The sequence below is a fragment of the Echiichthys vipera genome, assembly GCF_963691815.1.
Source record: "Echiichthys vipera genome assembly, chromosome: 18".
NCBI classification, from domain to species: Eukaryota; Metazoa; Chordata; class Actinopteri; order Perciformes; family Trachinidae; genus Echiichthys; species Echiichthys vipera.
Genome location: NC_139843.1, coordinates 14,738,108 through 14,763,450, shown reverse-complemented (window position 1 = coordinate 14,763,450; position 25,343 = coordinate 14,738,108). Strand labels below are relative to the sequence as shown.

The following is a 25,343-nucleotide window of genomic DNA, read 5'->3' as shown; positions in this document are numbered from 1 at the left end:
GCTCTTATTTCCAGGGAGTCTAATATCTCAGTAAATGTTAATAAACCTTTTCATTAATAAGTGTAGCGATTGTTCTTACCGACCGATCTCTGATAGTGGTCCACCGATATAGGTTTTTTAATGGCAGATGCCGATATTGTAAAGCAGGGTGGTCGATAGCCAATATATACCAATGCGGTTATGTTTGGTTTTGCATCAGACAACATACAATTCAATAATGAATGAGATGCACTATTGCATAACATTAATGGGCATTCAATTAACAGTGAATGTCTGCATTGTCTCTGTTAGTATGTTTAGTTGTAAGCCTTAACTCAGCATAGCTTTGAAAACATGACAAACGTAATTTGAAATACATATATTCTGTGAAAAGCTTCACACTTGATTATTGTCCCACAAACATCCCAAATGACAAATCTGATTGTTTTACTCGTTGGGAGTAGGAGTGTGGTGTGGAGATGCCCAAACAATAGTTTTTAAAGTCCTGGAGGCTGGTTTAGCTGGTTGTAGGCTTGTGTCTGCAGACATTTTTGTTAATCATCCTAGTGGCATTAATTGGCCCAATTATTCGGTCTATCACTACCTATAACACCACTAGCATTATCACGTACATGACATATGCCGTTTAATTATCAAAATGATGGTCCTTTTTGCCTGAAGTCTTAAAATATACCTCTTGGAAGGGTCATGGCTTGTTGAAACTATCAGTTTATGTTCAAACTATTGTTCGGGAAGTGACATCTTTGAGAAATTAGTCTGAAATGACTGGGGTTATTTTCAACACCTTTCCTCATCCAGACGTCCACTTCTGCTTTAGGAAAAGCAACAGATTGTCAAAAATTAGGGTTTTGTTGTTAAGTCCATTACACAGGAAGATCACAAGGAGTTATTTGTATTATACATCAATCTCCATATGAGAAGAAAGAGAGGATAATTTAAGCTCTCAACAAAGACAGCTACTGTGTATCAGTGTTTGTTAGCCAGCTTTGCTCACATTTCAGTTCAAATGTCCGTAATGTTCAATAATTGCCCTCTCTTTGCCACGATTTAATAAGCCTGTGTGGCAATCTTATTTTCTACTTCCAGCAGGTTTTGTATTACATTCATTTTTTTTTGGTATTTACTTTAACCAGAGCAGTAAAGGAGGTGGCATCTGCAGTGTCACTGAATGTCATTCAATCCGGGAAACCTTAAGTCCTTGTGACGGAAAGGAACCTTTGTCAGTGACTGTTAACAAAAATGGAAACTTGAGAAGATTAATATAAAATGTTCTCAATAGTGTGTCTGTCCTCCATCATTCTGGTGGAAAGACGATTAAAAATACAAAAGTCTTTGGCTGTAACAGTCTCTCCTTATGTTGTGTGTTTGTGCATTGTTGGAGTCATCTTACATTGTTATTTATACAGATTGTTATTTTGCATTGCTGCCACCAGAAGCACACAAACAATGATTTTATTTACCAATGAAATAGTGGGCATGACAGCAACTGTTAATCACTCCTCAGTATTCACACACATCCTAACTCACAGTAAGAAAACCTAAAATAAATAGTAAAACATTATAAGTGGCTGGACGTGCAAAATTATCCCTTCAATAAATGTATTTTAAAACCATACACATGAAAAAAAATCCAATATGGAAAGCTTCTTCACAAATTGTTTCTATAACCCTCAAAACTGATAAAAAAACATAAATATGGAACAATAAAATGACAATAAAGTAACAACTTAAACTAGACACATGTGAAAGGGGATAAACCTACGAGGTTTGCAGTTCAAAAACAGACGTGAGGCCCTCAGAGGCCCTGCACCTCCCACAGCTGGATCTCATTATAAGCTACAGTGAAAAGAAGCGTCCCAGAGGGAGAGAAGCGACACGTCTGTAGTGAGTCACTGTGCTGCAGGAAGTCCTGGAACCTGCCGCTGGTCGACTTAATCAACTTCAACACTCGGTCTGATAAGAGATTGAACAAACAGTGAGTGATTTATTATGCTCCAAATGTACACTACTGAAATCTACTTTCTTTACTGGAACCATATGAAGACGCATCATAAAAAACAAGGTAGGAGATTACCTTTTGATCCCACAGCTATGAGCTCACTCTTACAGGAGAGGCTAAAGCATGTGGCCCAATCAGGAAGGGCAATCTTTTTTACTATCTGTTATAAAATAAAAAAACAAAAAAGACATATGAAAGAAAACATATTTGTGGATATTCTGCCATCAACATCTACCCTGTACAGGTACAGGAAAAAAAACTGTTGGAGAGGAGAGAAGAATAAAGAGGTGCGGTACCTGTTTTTTAGCCAGGCTATAGAAGGACAGTTCTTTCTCTACTCCATAGCCGGTGTAGACCACAAGGCCGGGGTCTGCAGGGCAGAAGGCAGCCAGACTGGGAGGTGGACTGTCATCCTATATCACAAAAGGTTTACAATAATATTAGGATTTAGCTTAATTTTTTAAAAGAGATTTCAAAAACAGGGTGCAACTTATGCTGAAAAATGTAAAAAAAAAACAAAAAAAAAAACACATTTAGACTAAATAGGCTCAAGGCATGTATTATATGCAAACACGTGGTGAGTGCTGAAGTAATTTTCCTGCGCATAGACGCCAAATTAAAATGTTCATTTCAAATGAATCCTGTGAAAAACCTAGAAACATTTTAGAAAGACTTCAAATTCTTATCCTGATGATTCGGAGCCCATAGATGCCCTTTTTAACGGCATTTTAGATATCAAGAATCATTTTCTTCAGCTCAACTTTGATTCATTTTGGTGCTGAAGCTCAGAAAGACAAACTCACGCAAATTTGAAAGCACTGGCATTAACCCCCCCGTCAACAAGTGAAGAACCTAGGAGCTATCTTTGAGTGCAATCGTTTCTCTCTCAAGCCAATACAGATACATTAATGCACTACTTTATTACATGCAGGAATGACTTTGCTAATGCTCTTTTGGTCTCCCCAAATAAGAATATAGCCCAGAAACAACTAAAACAAAGCTGGATATTTATTGACTAGGCCCAGATAGAGAGCACATATTATACTAAATCCCTGGCCTGGCTACTGTCTGCTTCAGAACTGATTATAAGCTTGTTTTATTGGTTTATAAAGCTTTTCATGGTCTTGGTCCTTTATCAGATTTGATTTCAGCATATGAACCATCTGGAACCCTCAGGTCTTCTGGTAGTGGCCCTTTAATTGTTCCTAAAGTCACCTTTTTATTGCTATGGTCCACGGCTCTGGAACAGCCTTCCTGAAGATTTTTTTTTATGCTTTCAATTTATTTTTTTGTATTTTACCTTTTTAGTCTGGCTTTTAATTGATTGATTTAGTTTGTTTCTGTTTTTCTCTTCCCATTTACTTACTTATGTTTTTTACTTTTATTTCTATTTAGCCTTTACTGTTTCCACACTGTAAACTGATTACATTAAGGATAGCATTTCCTTTTTCCGGTTTTAATTAATGCTGTTATGAATATGTGTGTACGTCTGCACTGTATGTAAGCATGTGTATTTTTTTCTGTTTTGTGTATGAAGGGTGGGGGTTTCTGTACTGTGTGAAGCACTTTGTGCTACATTGCAAATGTATGAAAAGTGTTTTGACTGATTTGATTCAAAAAATGTCCTGAGTAGTATATGGCTAAACATCTGGAGTGACATTTCTATTCATTACCATGTACTACTACTTAAAATGCAGGCATACCCCAGAATAGGCCGGAGCAGGAAATGTCAACCAGTCAAGTAGATCGCACTTGTCCTTCGACCAATCGGCAGCCCACACACTGACACGTCTGTCTGCACTGGCAGCCAACCACATCTCGTTTCCTTCCAGTCCGAAATTCTTACACTGAGAGTTAGAAGATAAAACAGCTTCAGATAAGTACCAGGGGAAAAATGCCATAAGATGTCAAAAGAACCAAAAGTATTTCAGAGCTTCACTTAAGATCCATAACCTTGTACACTGTATCTGCGGAGAGCCACTGGAAGTAAATGTCAAAGAATTCTTTGTACCTGTCAAAAGCACTTACACTGCAGATGTTAAGTGCTGCTTCATTTGAAAGTGCATTTGAAGCAATTTGAAAAGATAATTTCTAAACTGAATACATTCTTATATAAACCCTTATACTTAGGAATAAAGACAGACTGAAATGTATTCAACGCCTCTGACAATGGACAATCATGCTGCAATTGTCTTGATATTATGCCTATTACATTAAAGTTTTCAGTTTATCAATAAACATTTGAAATAGATTGCATGTGTTTTTAAAAAAAGGGGAAATATGCTTATTTTCAGGTTCTTACTTATATTACGTATTTTGGGTTTCTACTAGAACATGTTCACATGGGTTAATGTTCAAAAAACACATTATTTTTCTCATACCGTCTGTCTTAATATACCTGTATTCACTGTAAATGCTGCTCATCAGGGGCTATTCTAACCTCTCTCACTGTTTTTATCGTGTTTCCATGTTGTTAAAGCTTCACTCCTTGATCTGATTCAGTGAGCTGACCTGTTCATTCACACACTGGATGGTGGTAATCGACGCTCCTTTGTGGTCCCTGATGACACGCATCGTCACTCCATTCACGGGGCTGCTGACAGCTACCAGACCATTCTTCTCTGCTGAAAGGATCACGTGACCTGGAGGGGGGCAAAAAATAAAGTTCTAGAGACAAACTGGATGAAACATAGCAGCTTTAATATAATGTGAAACTTACTGGCAGCCCATAGATTTGATCAAGGGTCTTTGAATTTGAAGAGAAGGTCTCCTGACTACACACATCTGCTTTGACCTGTCCTTTAACCACAGTGCTGGGCAATATTATGATAATATATCGAAAATTGTGATATGAGAGTAGATATCGTCTTAGATTTTGGAGATTGTAATAAGACCTATGTTGTATGTTAATGTACGTTTATCTCATTGTGTAAATAATTAATGAGAGCATCAATAGTACCAATCAATCCTAAAATATCACTGCAATATCGACAGAGGTATTTGCTCAAAAACATTGTGATATTTGATTTCTATCGCCGTGCCCTATTTGATATTGCATACATCGTTGCATTAGTATTTAACCTCTATAACAGTGGCCTGTTGGATCAAACAAGTTCTTGGCTCCTCTCTGGAGGGTGTTAAAAGGCATGAAAAAAATCCCTAAAAGAAGTAGACAGAGACAAGGAAGACTGGAGCAAAGTGAGGTGGCCCAGAAATACAGTTATACCATTTCATTATGAAGTAACTCCTGAAAAGTAAGCAGCATGATCATTGTAAACACAGAAAATCTCGCACCATTAGCAGAGTACTGGATTGCAGTGACAGCCACTTGATGGGGATGTAGCTTCATCTCCATCTCTGAGGACGAAAGCCGGAAGATCCTCAGAGTCCCATCGCTGTATCCTGCAGCCACACATGCGCTCTCCTTACTGCCAGAAGGGCTCCAGGATACACAGCCACAGGCCTGACCCGCAGAAAAAAACAGCAGGGGTCATCAACGTTCTCGTTTCACCACAATATTTTAATTTGCTATGGAGTTGAAACACGAGGAGAGTGAGACCAATTAGTGTAAAAGTGAATCAAGTGTTTTATTTTTTATACTGGATCCGACCCACCTTTTTATTTCTGTATTATTTCTGTATTTTCTCACCTGATTGAGCACCTGGAACTGCACCACCAGTTCGTTGCTGGTAGCCGACCACACCCTCACGCTGCCGTCCTCGCTGCAGGTGGCAAAATGACTCTCGTCAGAGCTAAATACCACGTCGTTCACCTGAAAGCACAGAGGAGCACACACAGAAAATGAATGTCAAACCTGGATCAGTATGTTTATATTAGCAGCACAACCCTAGCACAGAGATTCATCAGAAGTCCCATTCGTGGCCTTTTATGTGCTGTTGCTAAACACTCTATGGTTCCTTTTTTTTTGGGTAAAGACTTGTTTACCCGATGCTTTTTTCAATTAAACAACATCAGAAACAAGTTATAATGATTTGAAAAGAATAAAACCAAACCTTTGCTTGGGTAAAAACTAAATAAATAAAATAGAAATAGTTTAATGACCCCTCATTTTGTATATACAAGTAATTTTCCCACTTAATACAAATACATAAATATAATCACAAAAAACAATGTAAAAAGCAAAAAACATTAAAGTTATTTTTATAAGAAGAAGTTGATAATCATTTTCAAAGTCTCTATATCTCAAGCAGGGCTATCCACAGTCTAGGAAAAAAAACATACTCATTACACCTGAGATTATTAAATTATCCTCATGATCAAATGTTTTCAGTCCCCCAAAGAGTTATTTTCGTCCTTCTGATATAAAACAACTGGAAATTCAAAATTGCAAATTTCGAATTAAATAGGTGTTAATTATGCTGGTGGCCTTGCCATTGGTTCATTGAAACATCACCGATAACTGTTAATTGCTTCCCTGCTGTTCCTTTACCTTACTTTATTATCCTTATTTCCTGGTATAAAAACTCTGCCCCGAACAGCTCTAAACTATGAAATATGAAATATTCCTCTTCCTTGGGGATCCCTTTGTTGCGTGATTGGCAGGTCATACTGTAAATACAGATTGTGACTGCAGACAACTGAACTTTTACATTAGCAGGAAAAGCAGTTAATGTTGTCTCTGTTTGGTTTAAGTTTGAATGTGACCAGTTTCAGTGGTGTTTCACAGTGTATTACAGTGGTGGCTATAACATTAACCTTCATATACACTATTTAGTACTCAAATTGTTTAGGCCATTATCTAGTAACCAAATTGAGAAAGTGGTGCTTTGAGCTAAATGCTAACATGCACACAATGACAATGCTTGCCGATGTTTACCATATTCACCATCATAGTTTAGCATGCTAACGTGCTGATGAGTCTGTCAACTTGAAAAGTTTTGTCTTATAATCGATTATCAGATTTATTGACAAATCTGTAAAACTGAGCAAGAATACACATGCAAAAGCACCACTTGTGTTTACCTGTGATGTGCTCATAAGTTTCTAGGAAATAAGTTTTTCAGAAATAAGAAAACATAAAAAATGACGAATTAACTAAAGAAATCTTTGTCCAAAGACGACAAATGAGTCTAATCTACTAATAGTATGCAAACTTAGAGCTAATTAGCATTAAACGCTAAGTACAGCTAAGGCTGATGGGAGTGTCATTAGTCTTGCTGGCTTGTGTGTAGGACAAATGATAATTTTGACCATTTTTCATTTCCCAGAGCTCCCACTGTTACCTTGGTCTTGTGCCCGCTGACCAGCCGGATACTGCTGTTGTCTGACCAGTTGATGTACCAGAGGGTTCCCGCCATGGTGCCAACGATGCCCATGTCCATTGTGGTATCAAATGCTGCACTGACCGTTGTCCCATCCAGCATTATCTCCTGCTCCAACACAACCGTGGTCCTGAAGGACAGACCAAAAACAATAAACCTGTTATTAAATCTAGACATGATCAATTGAGTATGACATAGATCCATAGTCTAAATCTTTATCTGTTTCACACAATACACAGAACAACACAAGATCATGTGAGAATCGCGTTCACATGTCATACGAAAAACCCATCTTGTCAGGCTCCAAGTAATGCCCTTGTGTTTCAGCTAGAAGTCATCTGGCCAATCAGCATCCTGTGAGAAGCTTCTGGCAGTTTAGGGGGAGGGGGTGATGATGACACGAGAGGCGACCGCTCATTCAAAACAACCATGGCGGCTCCTAAAGAGGTTAGCTTAGATGACGCAATAGCATCAGTTTGATCAGAACAGGAAAGTATTTCTTCATAGAGAGAAGAAAAGTTGGAATGGAAATGGAAAAGATTTTTCTCTTTTCTCCTCATTGACTTTGGCAAGAGTTTGATAGAGAGAAACAGAGATGAAACATCAGAAATATGTTCCTCTGGGCAAACTGACTCAGGATGGCATGACTGCATTCATCACATAAGATAATGAATTCTTCATGAGATCAATAAAATGAAAGAAAAGACACTCTTGCCTGCATAAGACAGGAAGAATCATAAGAGAATGAGCTACAGACCTTTCTTCCCCATTGCAGACATTTTCCTGAGGCTTCACACCTTGTACAGCTTCTACCCCCCACAGTCGCAACCAGCGGGTGTTGCTGCCTGTCAACAGACGGTTCCCTTGACACAGCAGCACTCCTACAGTATACCAAGAAACCATCAATCGTATCAGAATTTTTAGAATTGTTTTTTAGCTGTTTTCCGTTTCACCAAGTGAAATAAGAAGCATCAACTTAATACAAGTAACTAGGAAAAGAATAATGCTTCTGTTTATTTTTTCTGTAACAACCATTAAGAGTGTATTTAGCTTAACATATTGTAATACGAATAAATGGTTAGAATATACATAGGGTCCGTTTTTACCAATCTCTCCCTCATCGGCTTCCCACGTCATGAAGCAGCGTTGTGTGCTTACGTCCCAGACGCAAACGTGTCCTCGATTGGTGGCGGTGAACAGAAAGGAGTCCCTGTGGTAGCACAGAGCTGTCAGCTCCACGTCCCCCACCTCTGCGGGTGCTTTCAGGCTCTGGACCTACAAGTGTGACGGAGTGGTTAATGTATGTAGCAAAGCAAATACAGTAGTAAAAAAGTAGTTAGCCAACACAGTGGATCAGGGGATAAGTGGATTAAATGTTTTCTGTGTTCATTTACCTTCAGGTCTACATCCAAGCCATGTGTGTGGATGAGGCAGAAGTAAACCCCTTGGCTGCCTACGCAGGCCAGCTGGGTGGCTGCTGAGGGGCTGAAGGCTGCGTCATGGATCGGTCCTGACACACTCACACTGGACAACATCTGGAAGGTCTTACTGCTCCATAGAGTCATCTCTGGCTCAGAGAAGTCTCCTACCATACGTAAGCATGAATCAGTGGTCAGTAGTAGCAGAATCGTTTATAGCGAGAGAGATTTCTGTTTTTTTACTTTTTACTATTTCTGTAATTACTATTAACAGATGCAATGCTATTCTTATCTTACTGACCAATAGAAAGAAAGAAGCGTCCATCCCTGGAGAAAACGAGACTCTGCACCGCTCCCCTGTGGTAGGAGATGGTGTTACGACAAGTTCCATTCAGGACGTCCCAAATGCAGATGAGGCTCCTGCTACCATTACTGCCACCAGCTGCTGATGCCACAGTCTGTACAGGAAGTAACACAGACACACAGCACCTTAGTAAATAACAGGATGCATGTTGAACATGAGCTTCATAATCCTGGACTGTGGGATGCAAGATTGTGAAGTCACAGGCATCCGATCCAATAGCTTTTTATAAGACTTAGACTTGATAAGAAAAAAGACACTAATTAAATGTAATCAACTGCTTTAATATTTTGATAAAGCAGCATTTTTTTTGGTTCATTTAAAATCCTTTTTTGTGGATTGTCATACTGATTGGACACATTGGAAGTGTTTTCAGAGGCAACTTCTGTTCTAAGAGAAGACTAATACCCCATGACAAGTGCTGAACCCAGCACTGAACAGCAAGGCAGTACAATTACGTACGCTAGTCAATTGACATGGAAAAGTGACCAGCCCATGGTGAACATAGACTACAGTTTCCAGCAAAGACCAATCAGAGCAGGTTGGGCCTTTACAGGAGAGGGGCTTACAAAGGCAGGTGCTGCAACAGAGACAGAGGGGTAATACATGGCTATTACGAGAAAATAAAGTGTGTTAAGTATGAACATGAAAATTAGCACAATATGGGGCCTTTAAAATTATACCTGCAGGAAGACTCAAAAGATCTGAGTACACAGCGACAAAAGCTCTTTGTCATCACTGTCCCCATCAATGTCCCACATTCTGTGTTTTAAATCAGTTATATAACTGAAGTAAAAAGTACCTTTGCATCACTTGTGACTGCAAGACAAGAGATCTCCTCACTGTGGCCCTGCAAGTGTCTCTGACTTCCTGTATGAAGGTACTCCACCACCACCACACAGCCACACGAGTATGCAAACAGACCTGCAAAAGAAATTGATTGCTAGATATGGCAAAACAATAAACAAAAAAAGAATCCTGATTTGCTTTAATTAACATCGGACATGAGAGGCAAATCATTTTGTGTATTTCATTTAATTTTTGTTTCGAGTTTAAATGATGCTTTAGTCAGAATTCAGAGTTTGTAGCTGTAGTTTAATTTTATTTGTCCAATGTTGAAGCTATAGTTCACACCTTAACCTTGATTAGAATGAGAGTCAACACTGAAAACAAGCTGTCAAAAAAAATCTAGAGATCCATGTATTATCAGGTGGCCACAACTTGTGACTTGAAGAATGTTTCTGTATACATAGATACTGGTATACCAGGCAATATCTTAGATTTTAAGACTTCACAAATAATATTTCCACACAGTTTTTGGTTTAACTTTTACTTTCAGTATATTATAATTACCTTGGTCAGGGCTCCAGACCATGTTGCCACGCCCATTGCCGTTGTAGCCTATCACTGCTTTCATTTTTATGCCCTCTTCGCCTGATTGGGGAGCCACAGCGGCCTGGATCAGAGAAAACATGAAGACGGCGTACCAAACAAACTAATACAAACAGTAACTACAATTAATCATTATACAAAGTACTATATACCTGATCAACAACGGAGGTCTTGAAACGTGGGATGAAGTGCCTGTAACAATCGGGACGTACTGGCTTGTTCCCTTTCAACTCAACTGAATGACAAAAGAGAATCAAAATTAAATTCTGCCATAAAAGGAGAAACAAACAAGGAATGGCAGTTCCCTGTTAATGCAGGACAATGCAGTGGGACACTTACCAGCATCCATATGACTTGTATTCAGCGGAGATGTGTTGACCAGCTCTGTGACTTTGAGGAAAGAGACAGCTGGTCTAGGGTCAAAGGAAGGACCTGGACCAGCGGCCGGGCCTGTATTGGTTGGAATGGTCGAGGTGTCATCACAAATAGACAAGGACCCGAAAGCTACAGCAGGGAAACAGGAGTGAAAATATGACTGAGGGTGCAAAAAATGTAATCAAGTCTCTGCGTTCATTAAAAACCTCTGTTATGGCCATAGCAACAAATCCATTAATATGTTGTGCTTGAATCTTGGTGTTCCCAAGCAACTATTAAAAACTTCAAACTTGCAGTTGTATGCCTCCGCCAACCAGTCAAGTTGGCTTACATCCAAACTGTCCAGGCTTACATAAGATAGTATTTAGTGAAGACTTTGAAGGAATAAAAGGTATTAAGTGTATTTTTAAGCAAAATGTGGAAACCTCACACATGTTAAATCTGGCAGCACAGAAGATCTACACAGACAACCCGAAAACATGATACCTCAAGCCACAGGTATCGCCAGCGGAGGCTTTAGGTATGGGCATTTATTCCTGAGCTAAGATATTTGTTATTAAACCAGTAATCATTGTGTCTCTCCATTTTAAATAGAGGCTTCTGGCCATTAACAAGTCCCATGTAGTCCAATTATTTTCTTTTGGCCTGACTAACCATGTTAACTCCGCCAGTATGTTGATGGTCAGTAAACCTCTTGGCGAATAACATCTGACAAAAGGCATTTTTAACTTCAGTTAGACAAATTATTATTTCTTCTTGTTAATTATTCATACATACAGTAGGTAATAATGCTACACATTGTTAAAAGAAAAAAAGAAAGAACTCCAAACACCAGGAATACTCCTTGTGCAAATGAAATAAATTAAATCATTTCTGACTGAGTCTGATTTCTGAAATCAACAAGACCGTGTTAACAAAAATTCAATAAACATCCTGTGGAGCAAGTTTTTCCTCTTTCAGTTGGATAATAATCAAACTGAATGGTAAGTTGGTTTCCAGCTGGAGTGCGATAATTTATATTGAAAGAATGGTGGGGGAGCAAGAATGTGAGTTAGAAATGCATCTCTCTTTCTTGCAGTCCTCAAAACTACAACTCTTTTGATACTCTAACGAGTATCTAACGAATGTATGGACAAGTCAATCACGTATCAAAGGAACTACAGAGGGAGAGATATTTGTAAATCTTCATAAATGTCAATTACAACTGAACAGTCACAGTGCATATTAGTATTTGAAACAAAAAAAATAATTTTAGAAGCACAAACACACATAAAGAGCAGTTTGTGCAATTTTGAGGCAAGGTTACCAACACTTATAACGGCAAACTCACTGCAAATTTAAGATTTCAAGTTTCCTGATGCATTTAGGTTCAAATTTACTCAACTCATCAAGACATTGCACATCTTATTTTTATTTTTCTTGCAATTGGTCAGAATTGAGTAAGAAGTCAGCTACAAATGTGTGTGTTTTGTCAGCTGATTATAGAGTTAACAATAGATAGGATATGCTGGTGGGTAATTTTAAAACTGAGAACTCACCCTCCTGGTCAATTGGGTCCAGGGCGCTGATGTCCAGTCCTGGTGGCGGAGAGGAGGGGAGGGGCGCTGTCTGTCGAGGTATCCCATTTGACAACCGAACTCCACTCACTTCAGCGTCTGGTTGACCTGTTACATGAAACAGTCCAACAATTTATTTGTAATTTTAATCAGCCTTATGTTATATTATAGTAGCGTGAATAGAAATTAAATTACCTGGTTTAGAAGCTGAGATGGAGCTTAATCTCAGGGGTGAACTGTGAGTGAGGACAGAGTGTATCTGACATTTAACCAATAAAACTTACAAGGTGTAACACAAACATTAATAACAAGATTCAAACATGCAACAGGAATTATTACCGGCTGTCAGTCAAAGAGTCAACGGGATGTGCCAGGAAGTCCCAGAGGAATATGGCGTCTCCCACTGAGACTACGCCCAATTGATCAGGGGTGAAGCTCACCTGGTGGATGGGCTGACTGTGGCCTATGAACATCTAGTACAGAGAAACATGGTGAACGCAATGTTTTACCACATAACTGCACAACCATTTTAAGATAGAAAGTATCTAATTGTTGACTACCTGTGAGTTAATATCGAGCTGCATGTTATAATCCCACACTTTCACAGCATTGTGTCCCGCTGTCAGGAGGAATCGACTGTCCTCACTCACAGCCAGGGACGAGCACTGGTGTTTGTGGACCTTAGACACCTATCAAGACAGAGATCCAGTCAGAAACAAACAGTCTACCATAGGGTTATAAAAAAAATTATTGTGTAGAGACAACCTGTACATACCAAAAGTCTTTCTTCTGTTTCTATTTACATACATATTTTCCACAGTTCTGACACTTGACACAGATCATTTTACGTTTTTTTCTCGAATCCTCATCCAGTCATTTACTGACTTTTAGTACTTGACATGGTGTTTAAGCTGAGCAGTATTACCTCTCGCAGCAGACGGCCTGTCTTTGTGCTAATCCAGATAATCTTGTTAGCAGATGTGGCGACCAACAAGTGTTCAGTGGAAGCTGGAGAGAAGCGGACCCTCAGTGCAGAATCAAGACGGGGGCTTTGTACATCCAAAATACTCACATCTACACGAAGCAACTAGACACAGATGGAACAGGTCAATGTGGACACATAAATACCCACAGTCAGAACTTAGAACAGCATGACATGAAAGGTGACAGTGTGCAAGATACCTCATCCAAAGACTGTGAATTAGCGATGGTGACAATGTATTCTGAGGGACCGATAAAAGCCAGACAGCGGCTGTCACTGCTCACTGCAAGGGCGTCTGGAGCATGCTCAGTTCCTCGGGCCACCACATTACCTAGCCAATCAGATACAGTGCAAATTAAACAACACTGATGCTGAACATGGCTGCCTGATATGCTAACTATTGACAAATTCACAATAACAATACTCTACAACGAAAACACTACATATCAGAAAGTATATGCATTACCTTAAAATTCACATTTCTAAAAAGTGCAAGATAAAATGTATTTAAATCAACTTGAGGTGTTTTTGTGCATTGCTTGTGCATGTGTATACGTACACACAACTCTGATCACATTGTGGTCTTCCTCAGAGGCGTTGTAAAGTACTAGAGAGCCCTGAGAGTCAGCACTGTACATGAACTCCCCATCCGGAGAGAAGGCAAGACCAACCACTTCACCTCTGTGCTGCCTAGAATATAAATACATGTACATATTAATATACTAGAATTAGAGAACAAAGTATTATTACTTAATTATTTGTTCAGAATTTGATAGAATATCAGATGTGGCTATACCACTATACTACTTTACTAGCATGTTTTTGAGTAACCAAGGCACTTCGACAAAAAAAAAAAACAGTGAGCAAAATTAGAGAACAGTAACCACTGTGTCAGAAGAGAAGATTTAAACAATGGTTTCTTAGGGCGATAGGATTAAAAAAATGAATAGGACATTTGCATTCACCCTGCCCTGTAACTGTACAACAGGCCCTAATCCTACAGCAGAAAACATCCCCCAAACCATGACATGACAACGCTAAAATTCAACAATGGCGGAAAAGTAATGTCTAAGAAACCAATACAATAGTTACTGTTCACTGTTTTTAACAAAATAAAGGTTCTTGTGGAAGTGCGTTGGTTATTTAAAAACATGCCAGTACAGCAGTGGTAAAGCCATTGTGGATATTCTATCAAATTCTGAACAATAAAAAAATAACAGTATTTCAGAATACATCAAGTTTTAATACTTTGTTCTCTAATTTTGATCTCCATTGTTTATACAAAAAAAACATACAGGAAAACAAGAGCACAAAAGCAGAAAGTCTTGTGAAGGCATATTTTGGTATTGTATCTAGCTGTATTTTCCAGTACTTTGACACACCTTGACATATCATAATTAAGCAAATGGTAAATTATGGCCACACAAGCTTTTGGGATCTAAAATAAAGACATATAGTCACCGTTTGAGCTAGGGCTTCCGTGTTAGTTTAGACATACTTGTGTTCAGCCAGCAGCTTGGCACTGGAGATATCAAAGACTCTGACAATGCCGGAGTTGAAGCCACAAGAGAAGATCTGCTCGCTGGGATGGAAGGCCACTAAACAGGGGCTGTCCTCTGATACAAAATCATACAACTAAGAACAGGAGACAGACATTCAGTTAAACAGTAAACCAATGGTAATGGAGGCAGTGTCAATTTATACTACAATGGCTTTGGCCTCTGGTCCAACAACGCCAAATATAAATAGCCTCCCCCAGCTTTAATTAAAGTTACTTGAATGAGTACAACTCCCAACAATCTAAATACGTTTTAAAAATGCTGAAAACATGTAATTTTGGTATTGATTTACCTGATGCAAGGAATCCATATTCCAAATGCGCACTGTGCCATCTGAAGAAGCGGTTGTGAGATGCCGACGGATGCCATCCACACTGAAGCCGAGCACAGTGTCTGTATGTGACCTCATCAGTGTGTTGTAACCACGGCTGCTCACATCAAGGAAACCCAGGTTACCAGTAGAGGTGGCTGCCAGGACCTGAAGGCTGTCTGATGAGACTGACACCAGGCTCACAGGTCCCTCATGCTCTGAAAAACAATGACACATGTCTTGAGTTATTCTCAGAATAGATTGTTTGATCTGTGTGAGGACGTGAGAGTACACATACTGATGGATATAAATGTCAATACACAAACGGGACGATAGCCAAAAAGAAAATGTCAGATGTGTTTCATTTAGCTTTACTATTATTTTATACAACCTGGCTGGTACTGCCAAATATAGCAAAAATCATGTGCAGCAGAGCCCAAAGGAGTGACTGGATACAATACTGTGTGTCCTCTTCAGTAATTATCACATTATAAAATGATGTTTAAAACATAAAGTATGTTTATAGCTTTGTATGATTAAGGTTTCATAACATTGCAGCCCTGTGCATAGGTAAAAGAAAGCATAAATTATGTTTATGCAAGATTGTGTGGAAGAAAGCTGTGGAAATGTCATGCCAGCTAGTGACGTGTGAGATATCCGGGCTTACTCTGTTAATTGTGATAAATGGTGAAATTGAAACATGGTGTGAAAATGCGAAATTCCAGTTTGCTGGCTGTTTTTAAACTTGAGTTAATTGGTGCTGTCACTTACGACAAACAACCTTGAAAAAACACTACTCCCTGCAAACTAGAAAATTACAATCTAAACATACATAAATTAAAAATAATATCACTGCCTGTGGAGTGGAAGCTGTGGACTGCTGTTTGCAGGTTAATATTATGTCACAGCCTGCTGTGCCTACCAGCCTCCAGGAAGACGGCAGAAAAATCAAGGGGCCAGAGCCGCAGGAATCCATCTTCAGAACCCGTGGCACAAAATGATGACGACACACTGATACTGTTGACGGCAATGGCTGGACCTAGGGGACACACACACACAAACGCAGACACACACAGACACACACGCACACATCTTCAAAGGCTCTTTTTTCCCCCTCTACCCAACACATGCTTTAAAACTACTAAATAACATACCTGTGTTAAAAGTAATTTTCTCTCTGCGGTCTGCATGCTGCTTCTGTGCAGGCAACAGCCTCCTGACATTTCTAATAACAACTCTGCTGTAGTCGATCTCAAAGATATAGCCACTACGACTGCTGGCAAACCTATGGGAAGACAATCAGATAGAAAATAGTAATCTTTTAATAATTATGCACTTACAGTGGATTTGGATTTGGCATCTTCCAATGTTACGTAAACTCGTGTTTCAGTGACTGGTTTGGTCACTCACAGTGTTCGATCATCGAGTTGCTGGTTGGAAAGGTTTCCCTCCTCAAAGGCCACATCAGTGAAGTCCATTGAGTGGTATTCACCCAGGTTGACTGGACAGGAGCGCAGCGTCCCGTTCCTCACTCGCCAGAGTCGAATATTGTCATGACCACATGACACCATCCTGAAGACAGCAGACTCACATATTAACTCACGTTCTTAAGAGTTCTAATTAACTGGCAAGTCAGCATTAGTCTTATTTCTTTCCTGCCCCCTGTAGCGAGAACCTTTTCACCTCTCCCACTCTGGATGGAAATCTGTCATGACACATCTGCAGAATTAACAGAACACCTCTTTCAAGGATTGTGTATGAAAATAAACTTCTGTCCTAGATTAACCTCTTTCCTAACATGACACAGCACATGTGGAATGTGTGGATCATTGGCTGTCGACATTATCAGATAAAACAGAGCAGATGCGCAGAGTTATCAACATTTACCCCCATCAAGTCAACAGGTGGCTGGACACAAAACAAAACTGTTTCCAAATATGCTAAATGCACAGCTGGCTGAAAAAGAAAATCAAATACACAACCAAAAACACAAACACAGAGAAGGGAGGGTACCTTGTATCATCAAAGAATGCAACCTTCATGGTGTGGATGTCCACATCTGTGTGTGCTTTGGCTAAGATGGTCACCTCTCCACCTTTACACACGTTCAGAGTGTTCCACACCACCACCATCTATGAAAGGTTGAATTAGGATGGCAGACACAGACAGTCACCTCACAGCTTTGCTGAGTCATGAACTCAATGCAATTTATAGCATGTTTTTTCAAATGATATCCGTTTCATAATGATAATGATACAAGGTGTTGCACCTTTTCATCTGGATTGAATGATGGCCATGGCTCTCAGGGTGCAGCTTACCTTTATACACAATTATAATAGCTGTGTGTGGATGAGTGCATGTCTATGAAATTCATTACCTGAGAGGAAAACTAAGCCCTTGAATTTTTGTGAAGGGAAATTGCATTTATGGCACTTACTGTTTTACTGTGGCTGTCTTTACCCACTCCACAGAGAATACCACCGCCATATGAGAAGCTTTGAAGAGGAGAGGGAATAAAAAATAGGAAATTAGTGTGTATGAGCATTGTTAAACATTATCAAAGACCTCATTGTATAAAGGTTTTTCTTATCTTAAGATGGCTGTGTGTGCGTGATTTGTTACCTGAGAGAGGTTAAGGAATGAGCATGAACCCTAAACATGGCCAGACAGTTTCCTTTGTGGTAGTTCCACACTCGAACTACACTGTGGTTGCCAGTTTGTGCTGAAGCAAGCAGTGTTGTGTTGCCATTAAAAGACAGTGCAGATACCTACAGACAAAACACATGGGCAGATGTTGCAAATTAAATTTCTGTAACGAACACGCTGGAAAATTCTCACTCTTTACAGAATCCAACTGCAATAGAAGGACAGGATCACCAAAGTACCTTATCTGGGATAATCAGCTGTACCATCCTACTGCACTAGCCTGGCAACCAGATCTGCCAAGCTCATGTTTCATTTGCTCTGGCAGGTACATCTGGCCCTTATTGTATTCAGACAGATTTTTAGGAGCTTGCAATCTGACGGACCAATAACAGCCGTTTATCTCATGTGGGGCGGGTTTAATAAAAATTCAGATCAAACTGTCAAACTAGTACTATGGCCTATTTCTCGAATCAAATGTTTTCAAAACACATCTTAGTGTACTATTGAGCTGTAATTTGAGAATGTTTGTGACCCAACCACAGTGGTTTTCATGATTTAAAATGGACCAAGCACCGCCCCAAACCACACCATTTCATTGCTGTGATTAGTTGTAGGTCTGTTGAATTCCGTCCAGATTCTGCTCTGCACTGTTAATAGGTTCTAGCACTACACATCGCAGCTTATTTACCTTATCAGTGTGGCCAATGAAGAATCTCTGCTGGCTGGACGATATCTTCATAGAGACGATAACTGCGTGACACGGATACACCACTGCATCACCCGATTTGCTCCACAGGGCCTACAGTGCAATAAAGTACAGCTGTTAGACCTCCGTCAGTCTTTGATTTAATGCATTTTATTTGTGACTTTCAAAATCACAGTATGTGAAACCAGTGTATGTGAAACCAGTATGATAAGGGTATGTGAAACCAGTATGATAAGGGTTTAACTCCACATGACCTTACACATTTAGTGGTGGCTCCCCCGAAGCCAATGATTCGATTGAGCCTGAGAATTGGGTCTGGAAGAAGCTTCTAATAAGGAGAGCAGAAAAGGTAAAAGGCAACGATTAATAATGAGGTCTACAACAAATAATGTCCTAGCAGCTGGTCTACTGTCATTATCTCTCACCTGCTGTCTGGTTTCTTTGGAAGATGATAGATGGACAGGATGTGGGACTGGAGTGCAAACAAACTGGGAAGAAGATCAACAGTGTTTCAAAACAAAAGGTATCATGAAGTACTGAACATGATGTACAAAAAAGGAGAACAATGTGGGATATAATGGCTTTTCTTATGTTTTAAAGTGCGGCTGAATGTACAATCTTGTCAACACAAAGCTTTACCTCTTCTTCACTTTCCTCCCCATGCTTGCTGTAGCCGTCCTCAGGATGAACGTGCACATGGACTCCACCGTCATCGGCATCCCAGGGAGGCCTGGGTGTGAACTGTTGTGAACTGGGGCATGCCAACTCCTGCTGATGCCAGTCACCATTACTGCAAAGCCAGTCATTGTTCCAGTGACTGGAAACGACACCAATCTCCGGTATGTTGGTCACCAAGGGGGTTCGATTCCTCGGGAGCTGCCAAGACAGAAGCAGATAAATGAGAAAAAGGAAAGGAAAATTCTCCTAAAAAAACTGCCCTCAACCACCTGTCACATTTTTAAAGACCAAAATTCAAGCTGATTGAAATCAAAGGCACTTTATTGAACAGCCACTTAAGTCGTACTGATTTTGGAGAGGTGATCTGCTGGATGAGGGACACACGGTCCTGAACTGGTTTGCTGAGGCTGACACAGCGAGGCTCCTCTCTAATCGGGCTTCTCTGGTTAGAGACACAACCTGGAAGAGAAAGGAATATGAAAGTGAGTCATCTACAGATCGACATTCCCATGAGAGAAAATGTGCTCTGATCCAACATTTTTAAGCACCAATTGCTCTTTATTTTTTTTAAAGTTTATTTTTTGACAATTTTCAAGCCTTTTATTAGATAGGACAGACAGCAAATGGAGAGAGGGAGGGAGAAATGCATATATATATATATATCATTTGTTTCTGATGCAGAACAAATAAACAGAAAATTTAATTAATTTGAATTTCTTGTAATATCAAGTGTAAAAAACTACTTTTTATATTTTCTTTTTACACAATTTTAAGGAGAAAAAAAAGTCATAAAGAGTCATGACATACAGGACAAGTAAAAAGCTTTAAGTACTGTATGGTGAGAATGATGAGTGATATTTCATGACTTACTAGCCTCGGGCCTTGGATTGCCTTTTTGAATGGAGTCAAAGGGTAACTTTGTTCCCTCTGAGGGAAACCTGTTGGGGTAGGACAAGATGAGGGACTACATAACAGCGCATTGTGAGAAAAGCTGTTGTTAAGGCAAAACACTACAAGTGAATAGGGTAAAAAATCAACTACGGTAATAGATGAATTAGATAATTAGATTAAACTTCCCCAGTTGATTACTAACATTAAGACAAGAAAAGCGAAATTAATTTGGTTCACTGTTGTTATCTCACACATTACCCAATACACATGCATTAATGGAGAAATGTCAGAGCGAGGGGGCTGCCCACGAGGGTTTAAGTGCCTTGCTCAAGGGCACCCCAGCGCCCAAGAGGCGAACTGGCACCTCTCTATCTACCAGTGCACGCTCCGTACTTGGTCTGTACGGGAACCAGAAACGGTCTGAACATCGGATAAAGCCAGGTTCAAATTCTTGTTTGTTGACATAATAGAGTGAAAGGTTTTACAGAGGGAGTTTTGGATATCTCTTTTCATCGATAAAAAACACTGTCAACAGAGCCATGACAAAAAAAAAAGGTTTGCCATGTTTTCGTGAATAATACATGAACAAATCTCTGTTCCTCAGTCAAAATCTTCAGAATATAAATAGGGATACAACTGGACCATAGTTTTGATGGAAACCACTAATCAAACTCTTAGCATCCTGCACCTACAGTATACCATTAGGAGAAATCTACAAACGCAGATGGACAAAGTGTAGTAAAATAAACACCTAAATGTATATTTTAGATGTCTTCTTTCCACTAGAATTAAAATGTGTTATGGAAACAAAACAGCCAAATATCGCAAAAATTGACCAGTGCATGAAAAAAGACAATGTTTTTGCCTGTCACATCTGGCCTTAATGAAAAATACAAACTGATACCACTGGTGTTCTGAGCAAAAAATCTGAACTGCTGGTAATTTCTCTGTTATATCAAAATAAATCTCTCTCTTAATTTCTGTTAAAGGTACAGTGATACAATCATCAATCATGCTGTGACATTAAGTTACTGGTGTTTCACGAGTCACCAAAATGGGGAAAAAACAATAAAACACTACCAAACTTTATGGGCCCAGTATTGACAAAATAGTACTTCAGAGTAGATTTTGCTTTTAGTACAATTTCAATGATGTACATTCTGTTCCCAGGTGAGGCTAACGTACCTGATATAATCATAGAGGTCATGCCAGGAGCCTCCCTTTGGCACAGGATATGACATGTCTCTGGGCATAGCACCTGTTCCCTGAGAAGAAGCCAGACCCATCAACTTGGCTTCACTGAAGGAAACTCCTGTTGAAAGAGCGATTGTAGGAGTAGATGAGATGAGTAAATTAAATGTCATACATGCACTTTGTCGTGCAGAAATGGAGGATGCAGTCTGATATGGAATGATATGTATATTGTGGTGCTACTAAAAGCCACAGACTAGACTGGGTAAAACTAGTCTGGATGCGTGATCTCAATACAGATGTCTTCTTGCTTGTAAGACTGTTTATTCTTATAATAATATATAATAATATTATTATTATTATTCGAATAATAACAATAGGACAAAACATTTGAATGGCTACACAGTAAAAAAAACTGTGCTGATCCCGATCCCCAATTACCTGCGGTGAGCTCCCCTAGGCATATGCCCTTTTGCACTCATGCTCCGCCCATTGTTTAGAAGACTTTGGGTTTGAAGTGCTCTCACAATAATCTTAACTATGTGGTTTGAATGAGTAATGCGTTTAAGATTGACAGGCTGCTTAATGTCTCAATAATAAAGTCATATTTTTCACTGAAATACACTTTTGATCATTTCTCTTTATTAAAGTTCCCTTTAAAGAACAGTTGGCCTTTCACTTCTCATTCCCATGACGTCAACTCAAACTAGTAGAAAACCACCATTGTTATATAGATTAGTGTACATATCCATACATAAAACTGTTTGTATCTATATCAACTGAACCTCACCTGGATCTAGCAGCAGGTCGCTGGTAAACATGTTTTTCACTGCCATGTTGGCACAAAGCTTAATGCTCTTTAGTTCCCTGTAGCATCGGTTGAGATAGACGGAGAGTGTGCACTGCAGATCCAGCATCAAACAGGTCCAACGCACTGAAAGGGGAGCTGGACCCACCAAACCTGGACCACATAAACATAAATACTGCCGGTACTGTATTGAGATAAGTTACATTATACACAAATGTGCAACAAGCTATCAAAACAACTGCATATGAACAATGGCTCATATCTACATAAGTATAGTGGCATGTGCAGGGTCTCCACCAGTATATTACATGCCGAGCAACCCGCCATGCCTCAATTGACTTCCCACCAGGTATAAGCATGGGGACAAAAAAAAAACTAACTTTAAACTAAGGAATAACTCAATACTATATTTGTGAGCGCAATGTGAGGCTGCCTGCGCGGCTGAACTGTTCTCTCTCTGTCTGTGTGGTTGTTTCACACAGGGAGAGTGACGGAGAGTATTAAGTTACTTATTTAGCTGTAACATGAATGTAGAAGTGTAGTGCATGTACACTTTACATCCCTAGCTTTTAACAGATTTTCTGGGGGAAACCCTGCGCGCATGTATATGTACTTTACCATGTCTTGCAGATTTGGCCGTGCTTTCATAGACTGAATCCTTTGCAGCTCCACACAGGAAAGGAAACTGAAGCCAGGTAGCTGTGGACTTGAACTCTTTGAACATGTTGGAAAAAGAGAGACGGACCACCTGGCCCTCCTACACATCACAGCACACAGATAGAGAGGGAAAGAAAATTCATATACACCATTGAGGCATTCATAGTAAATAAAGGTTGAGTATTTCCCAAACATGTAAGTAACTGGGCTTTTATTTTGAACACTTCTAAAATGCCAACATCTACAGTGCACATATCCCACTGCCTGAGGTGATCACACGATACAGTTTGACATGCTTTGAATCTGAGCAAAACCAACTGGATTTACCTGCATGAACTAAAACAGAGAAACCCCAAAGTTCCAAAGAGAAGAAGTTTAATGTTTTGTTCACAAAATTTGAACATGTTGAGCTGAGCACTATCTCCAGCTTCAGAATTTCTATTAGATTGAAATGCCAACACATTGAAGAAGCAGCTGTGGATAAGTGTTGATGATTTCAAATAAACTCCATTCCCATGGCTGTCATGCATATACAAAAATTAAAGGACTTAAAATGGTAGATCGTTTAGTTTGAAGCATACATAAATATACTTGTTTTCATCACACATACACATGACCAGGATTATCAAATGAAATCAGGTCAGATACCTCCACAGAAACATCCAGGTGGACCACAAAGTATTTGCCAGGAGTGGGCCTGAAGAGAAGATAGAAGTAGCGACCTGTCAGCCCCAGAGACTGGTTGCTGTTTTTGGGCACCAGGATGTAGCTGTTGGCAGGAACAGGACCCCTGATCCTGAAAACTGAACACTTCAGTCTCTTGTCCTGGAGGATTTCATGGAAAGTGGACACAAAGTAAACTAACTTTGGCCTGAACAGTTTTTGTTAAAAGCAAGTGATGCGCCATACAAAATCAAACACTGTGAATGTTTTAAAGTTGGGTGACAAAAGCTGTTTTTTTAGTCAAAATATCACTGTGTCGATATAATAAGCTGACAAATGCAGCACAGATGAAATATATATATATATACTGCAGGATTGTTTTTAAAAGTTTCAATTTTTTTCCTCAATCACTATTATTAATTTTAATGAAATGGGCCTCCATACTATTGTAGTCCTTTGAAGCTTATATGAAATTCATGCACAGCTTCCCTAAGACAAACCTACAAACCTTTACAGCTACGATTCAAGCCGACTGTGTTGTTTACTATTCAAAAGATACAGGTGAAATAAGGCTTATACTAAATATTACAAGTATAACGTTAGTAGAACTGAATGATTAAATATATAAGCGATTAGTTGACAACTATTAAATTAATCACCAACTATTTTGAAAAACAATTAATCGGTTTAAGAATTATGTTCAGAAGAAACACGACTTAAGTCTTAATAAATGCATAAACAAATACAGGAAAAAATACATAAATAAATGCAACAATAAAAAAGTGAATGCATGAATAAATGTATAAATTAATAAAATAATAAATTAATGCAAAAATAATATTTTTCTAAATTTTTGTTCACCTACATTTATTTATTTATGCATTTCTGTGTCCATATGTTAATAAGGTAGAAGGCCCCGTTAATTCATGCATTTATTTCTGCATTAATATATTTATTCCTGTATTTATACATGTATTTATTGAGACCATTAGTGTGTAGCAAAGGTACCGTGAATGTTGACACATCCCCCTCTTTAGTCGACCTTTTCCAGTCTTCAACTCTGACATGTTTGAATATGTTGACGTAAGGATGCTGCCAACCTGCAAGACAAGACAGTTTTCAGTGACAGTTAATTATAACAACATTATGTCGTTTCAAGCTAAGGCTCATTTCTTATTTATACCGAGCGGCTTTATCTAAAAAAACATAAAAGTTTATTTTACCTTTGGAGGCCATTGATAGCGAATATGTCAAATGGGAAATCCCCCTGTTGATGTCTCAGTCCTGCTGCAACCCCAGCCGCGAGTAAGTGTAAATACAGAGAGCTAGCAAACAGACAGCAAATTACTGGAAAAAGGCTTTCTTTTCCGTTTCCCACATACTAAAACCATACCGAAGCGGTAGCACATTTAGTTTCACATCATTAAGAGATGAAATGTTTTTTTTTCCTGTTCTCCCAGGTACCGAAAAAACACAGTCTGTGTTTGAGCTCTCAGTGTAGAAGTTGTATCCTTCCCGCTCCAGCCTCCGCCGTTGCCAACGACAGCACGACGCTCGTGACGTATGCGCGTTCCTTTTCCCTGGCGTTTCTGGGTAATGGAGTTCTCAGAGCAAAACGGAATACAAAAGAGAAATCTGGCATTTTGGAATATAAGAGCGAAATAATTGCAAATTATACAGCTTTTTCTAGAGTTTCTGTTGACTGCGCCTACTGCTTGTGTTTAGCAAGTAACCTAATGCTGTTTTTAGTCTATCAATCAATCAATCAATCAATCATATCCAGTGTTTAATACTTTCCTGAAACATACTTATCCACACTGCAACAGTACTTATGCACCACTTCCGTCACACAAGGAAAAGTCAGTGTAA

The 25,343-nt window shown here is 39.3% G+C and overlaps 1 protein-coding gene across 1 annotated transcript; it reads right to left on the bottom strand.

Annotated features, from left to right (window-relative positions):
* Positions 1 to 1,575: 1,575 nt before the first annotated feature.
* On the bottom strand, positions 1,576 to 24,710 carry wdr90 (WD repeat domain 90; the record flags this gene model as incomplete). Its single annotated transcript, XM_083933394.1, has 43 exons — positions 1,576 to 1,953; positions 2,075 to 2,159; positions 2,296 to 2,412; positions 3,703 to 3,846; positions 4,511 to 4,641; positions 5,294 to 5,462; positions 5,649 to 5,771; positions 7,243 to 7,411; positions 8,039 to 8,162; positions 8,388 to 8,556; positions 8,676 to 8,866; positions 9,001 to 9,157; positions 9,863 to 9,984; positions 10,414 to 10,516; positions 10,605 to 10,687; positions 10,792 to 10,956; positions 12,366 to 12,491; positions 12,579 to 12,619; positions 12,723 to 12,856; positions 12,944 to 13,072; positions 13,309 to 13,470; positions 13,566 to 13,696; positions 13,925 to 14,055; positions 14,864 to 15,000; positions 15,217 to 15,452; positions 16,157 to 16,273; positions 16,389 to 16,519; positions 16,645 to 16,806; positions 17,248 to 17,366; positions 17,672 to 17,729; positions 17,857 to 18,002; positions 18,569 to 18,679; positions 18,846 to 18,914; positions 19,012 to 19,074; positions 19,226 to 19,462; positions 19,611 to 19,723; positions 20,135 to 20,202; positions 21,341 to 21,467; positions 22,137 to 22,307; positions 22,773 to 22,911; positions 23,460 to 23,636; positions 24,483 to 24,574; positions 24,698 to 24,710. The coding sequence occupies 43 exons, from the start codon at positions 24,708 to 24,710 to the stop codon at positions 1,796 to 1,798; spliced, it is 5,550 nt and encodes a 1,849-aa protein (XP_083789520.1). The 3' UTR covers positions 1,576 to 1,795.
* Between the last annotated feature and the right edge of the window lie 633 nt (positions 24,711 to 25,343).